The sequence below is a fragment of the Egretta garzetta genome, unplaced genomic scaffold (genome assembly GCF_000687185.1).
Source record: "Egretta garzetta isolate BGI_Z169 unplaced genomic scaffold, ASM68718v1 scaffold46, whole genome shotgun sequence".
In the NCBI taxonomy this organism is placed as follows: Eukaryota; Metazoa; Chordata; class Aves; order Pelecaniformes; family Ardeidae; genus Egretta; species Egretta garzetta.
The window spans coordinates 1,102,397-1,108,002 of record NW_009260268.1 but is presented as its reverse complement, the minus strand read 5'-3'; the positions used below and the strand labels follow the sequence as shown (position 1 = coordinate 1,108,002).

At 38.8% G+C, this 5,606-nt stretch overlaps 1 protein-coding gene across 1 annotated transcript in view; it reads right to left on the bottom strand.

Moving 5' to 3' along the window:
- The window catches only part of NEIL3 (nei like DNA glycosylase 3), a 29,532-nt gene that overhangs the window by 18,948 nt on the left and 4,978 nt on the right, over positions 1–5,606 (bottom strand). Inside the window, exon 2 of the mRNA XM_009642350.1 lies at positions 2,432–2,547. Within this exon, the coding sequence (XP_009640645.1) occupies positions 2,432–2,547 (116 nt within the window). The remainder of the gene's footprint in view (positions 1–2,431; positions 2,548–5,606) is intronic.

The following is a 5,606-nucleotide window of genomic DNA, read 5'->3' as shown; positions in this document are numbered from 1 at the left end:
ACAATGTTTCCCTTTTTCCAATCACCAGGGACTTCACCTGACTGCCATGACTTTTCAAATATCATGGAGAGGGGCTTGGTGACTACATTGGCCAATTCCCTCAGGACTCTGGGATGCATCTCATCAGGTCCCATGGACTTATGTGCATTCAGGTTCCGCAGGAGGTCACAAACCCGATCTTCTCCTACAGCAGGAGGGGTTTTGCCCTCCCGGTCCCCCTCATGCCATCCATCAACTCGGGAGGGGTGAGGAGAGAGGCTGCCAGTGAAGACTGAGGCAAAAAAGGTGTTGAGTACCTCAGCCTTCTCCTCATCTGCTGTTACCAGCTTGCCAGTCTCGCTCATCAGCGGGGGTATGCTTTCTTTAACCATCCTTTTCCGGCTGATATACCTGTAGAATCCCTTCTTATTATTCTTTGCATCCCTAAGATGTACAACTTACATTTTTAAAACATGAGAATGAAGATCTTGATAATCAGATAAGTAACTTCTGTCTCTTGTGTAGAGGAGACCTTTCCTGTACATAACTTCTACAATGTTTCCAATCAAACAAGTGCCGTGTCTAAAGGACTTCCTAAATACAGTTTCTAGAGCTACAGTAACTGATAAATTGATGACACTTTTAAGCTTATAATCAAACAATCACTGAAGGTTGTTTTCATTAAGTACAGCAAGTTATTGCATTGACTAGAAAGCTTAAGAATATTTAAGATCTTTCAGGGTCAAAGGATTATATTTCCCCTACTAGGACTTGGCCACATTTTCTTTCTCTTTAAAGAGAACTTTTGCAAAATGCTTACTTATGTTCCTTAGTAATAGCTTTTTTCTTCTGACAATGTAATTCAGTCTGTTGAAACAATGTTTTCTTATTGTGTAATTTACTCCTTTGCTTATCCAATCAATTTGTAATACATACAATAGTCATCTAGAAAAGGCTAACATCTGTATCAGTTACATCCCCTGCCTGTTTTTTTTTTAATCTTCCTTTATAACTGACTTATCTTTTTCTTTTTTAAAACTGCTATTTCTTCTCTGTTTCTATTTAATAAAGCACAATACAAAGCAAGAGAAACTGATTAGGACCATAATCCTATCCTTCACAAATATGGGTAGCTTTAAACACATATGCAGTCCTGTCCTACTAGTTACTTTTATGATTGTCATGTAAAGACTCGTATGTGCTTGTAAGACTAGTTGCATTTCTCTGACACTAGAAGTAAGATCAGTCTACACATCACCCCAGGTAACTATTAATATATCACTGCCTTGATTTATCCAGCATGCAACTACTGTAAACTGTTGTACTTGCAGCCAAGCATTTTCAGTTCCATCTCTCTCCTGTAATAGCAGTGTCACTGGCAAAATATTATGTCACAGAATTGTAAGGTATGTGTTGATATTATCAGTCTTAAATGAACAAAAATCATGACCTTACACCTTTGTCACTAGGCGACAAAGACTACGCTGAACATAGAAGTGATGTCGTTTTCCCTTTTAAAGATCTAGAAAGATTGGAATTATGTTGCAATTAGAAGGGTAAAAGAAAAGCACTAAATGCAAGCCTTACCTATTAAAAGTAAGGACTTTACTTATGCATTCTATATTAATTACCATAAAGAACAAGAGGGGAATTTTTTAATTATCCATTACACTGCGCATTTGATTAATTTATTTTTAGTTGACTTTGCAGTAGAGAAGCATATTGGACTAGAAAAAGTAAACTAGATGCCAAATACAAGCTTGGTGTCTACTACAAGCCCAAGGGGTTAAAGCTTATGACAAAATCCTAAACATGACAACAAACCCCTAATAAGCTCTGCAAAGCATGAACAAACAATGATTTGGCAGTTTTACCATTTGTCTAGGAGACATGGTTTCACTAGGAAGTTGAGTTACATTTATGATACCCAAACTATTAATCTGCCAAATTTCAAACCATACTTCCACAGAGTTGCTAATACTGTTTAAAGAAAGAAAGGCAGCATAAATGTACACACACAGAATATTTTAAGTTTGGCATTTTTTTCACACAAGTTTATTATCAGAGCAATTGAACAATTAAAAGTTAAGCCCAGAATTTCAGTCTAAATTTCTTAAGGAAAGTTAAAACAAATTGCAAGTACAGTTTGTAGTGGAAGACATTAAGTAACTGTAAATGCATGCACTTCCCTGAGTTTTGTGCCTGGAAAATGCAATGTCCTGTTTGAAACAAAGTGTTTCAAGGAATAATTGTCCTTTTCTGATACCTTTCATGGAATATTAGACTAAGAAAAAAGCAATAAATTATCTGAAAATGTGACTACATCCAGTATTTCCAGCACTGCAGAGAGGCTGCTGAAAAGTTTCTCTGAAACTGACATTAGCAGGAACAAGATGACCCCCCCAAATACATACAGTCTGAACACATAGGAAACCTTTTTCTCACCGCTTACCTCAAAGCTTTCTGATCAAAATACATAAAAAGTTCCTTTCCCAATGTCTCCACACCCCTGTAAACATGTCCAACAAGGAAATCATGACCAGAGGTTCTCTCTTCACTTGCAGCAGTCTGAAAATGAGTACACACAAACACAAAGATTAAACCAGAATTTATACTACTTTGTTCTAACATCAGTACACATTCAGCAAGTAGCTGTATAAACTAATTTTCCAACTTGGACAATATTGAACTTTTTCTCCTTAAGCAGCTCTACCAAAACCAATGAGACTATTAACCCAGGAAGCAGACAGTCACTATTGCTAATGCTATTGTAATGTAGCTCATTCTTTTCTGAATTGAAACGATACATCTTTTTTATCAGGGTATTTTATGCCTTTTCCTTCAAGTAATAAATTCGCAGTAAGGGTTTCAGGCTAATGTAAACTAAACAGATATAGTTTGAATATTAAATACTTGCTAGAGTGTCAGTCCTGCTATTTGCAGACCTACGTCCTTCTCTATATGCCTCTTGCTGGAGCTTCTATCCAAGCTAATAATATGCTTTCAGTGTTTCACATAGGGTATTGTGTATTACAAAAAAGCCTCCGCTGAGCCCACAGAGATATTTCTCTCTTCCTACTAGCTGAATGTCTAATCTCAGAAGATGTTCATCAGCAGGTGGGACACTATTAGAGGACAAGAAAAAGATAATTGTGAGATTGAAGCAATAATCTTTTCTTGCTTAGCACATGAAACTCCACTGAAATTATAACAGGTGACCTCTACAGGTTATCTGATCCAAACACCTGCTCAGAGCAGGAGTGACTTAGATCAGCCAGCCCAGACCCTTGTCCAATCAACTTCAGAGTATCTCCAGGGATGGACACTCTCATCTCTCTGAGCCCTTGTTCCAGGGCTTTGCTATTGTCGCAATGGAAAATTTTTCCTAATACCTAGCCAGAATTTCTTCTATTGTTGCCTGCATCTGCTGCCTCTCATCCTACTGTGCACTGCTGACAAGAGTCCATCTCTGTCTCCTCCATACCTTCCTTTTAGATACCTGAAGAGAGCAATAAAAACCCAGTTTATCAGCTTCTCCTTGTGTATCATGTGCTTCAGCCTGCTAATCATATCAAGGACTCACTCTAGTATGTTATTATCTTTTTCCTACTGGACACAGTAATCTAGATGCAACCTTGCAAGTGCTGAATGGAAGCAAGAACCACTCTCCTCAGCCTGCCGGCTACACTGTTGTTAGCACAGCCCAGTATGGGGCTGGCCCTCTTCCTTGGAAGGGCACGCTAGTGACTTGGACTAAACTGGCATAGGAGCCTAGGTCCTATTTTTCTGTGGAGCCATTTTCCATCTGACCAGCAGCCAGCCCTGTGCTGACTGCACGACATCATTCTGTTCCAAGTGCAGGGCCCTGAAAGTCCTGCAAATCCTGCACTTAAGTTTCTGCCAGCACATTTTTCTCAGCCTGTCAAGGTCCCCCTGACAAGCACCTCAGGCTCCCTGGAACCTGCTGAAACCTGCAAGCAGTATATTCACTGTCATCAGAGCCCAAACTGCAAGGCACAGACACATGTACCAGTGCTTCAATCACAACACTCAATTGCAAAGCAAATATGCATGAAAGCGACTCTGGCAAATCAGCAAGTCTTCAGCTAGTTAGTGAAATTTCACAGCTACTCTCTATATAATCTCCCACTGTATTATTACCTTGAAATGATATACATTTAGAGGTGTTTATGGTTATTATTCTGTCAAGTAGAAAAATAAAAATATTTTTTGCATAACATCAACAACATTTACTTTGCCTATTATCAAAATATGAAGAAAGCAAAATTTGCTCTCACGTAAATAGCTCATCCCTTCCAATAAAAGTATTGCAGTAAGTTGGCGTGCAGCAAGGTTTATTTTAGTTTTAAGCCACTCGGGTTTGTTTAAACTAAATCAGAGTAAGAGCTGACTGAGATGGAAAACTTGTTTTTTCAAAATATTTTAAGTTAAATTCAATACCACTTTGGTATCAGGTGAGCCCTTAGAGGCATCATAGTATGAACTTTCTTATACAGCACAGTCTTCAGCAGCAGCCAAGGCTTTGGCCATGGTTAGCAGCCACTGTGAGATCTAAAAAGCACAAGACCCTTATGATGGTCATTTGCCAATGAATAGAGTCTGCCCTGAGGTGACTTTTACTGTAGAAGTTACGAACATCAATATATTTGAGGGAATGAAATTTCTTTTTGAAACCATAAGAGCATAAATCCTTTGAAAAGCTTAGTCCTGAAAGATACAAGCCTATAAAGACTGATCTGTTGATTGCCTGTCTTAGGCAGATATATCTTGAACCACATTCTTCCTTAAATTGTTCTTACATTGAAGTACTATCTTACTGAGCCTTAATGACAAACTCTCCTACACTGCCTTTTATAAACTGAAGGTGGGGAAAAATTCCCCAACTTTCTGTCTGGATATACTTACTTGGGACAGAAGCAATGCACAGTTTCTCACAGCTAAGCAAAACCAGGCATAAAAAAAAATAAATACCCTAGCCACCTCTGTAGTCAAAACCAGAGGGCTGTACCTTCACAGCTGATCGGCTAGGCCTGCTTACTGACATCCTAGCTTCTCCCTCTGCCAGGTGGTCTTGTGAGCCCCAGAAGAGTTTTATACTGGTAAATTATTTTATGCTGCCAACAGAAAGGATACGAACTAGTAGGAAAATTACATACTGTGTACACCGAGAGCAGATGCCATGTTCTTTATTTATTTAAATACTTGGTTTAATTAAAATGACTTTTAAAAAACAAGTTACAGAATTAAGAGCTCCTTTTCTGCAGGCCGATGTGTATGTACCTTTCTCTCATCACATTTCATTCAGACTTGTGAAGACTTATGAGATTATGAAAAAAGCAGAACTAGGAACTGTTGTTATAATTTTCCGTATATTGTAGGGTTCCTGAAGCTGAATGCGATTTTAAAATTTACCCTAAGTGAACACGACCAATTCTAAAAGCTTTCCCTCATTATTTCCAACCCCCTCTATGTTTCTAGGGCTTCAACACCTCTTTACACACCCGACCTGCTAGGGCTTAATTACGATCTCGATGACCAGACCACTTTAGAATTTACAGGAAGAATAAAGCCAGCATCCCCAGACGACGCCCCAGACGACGGCAGCC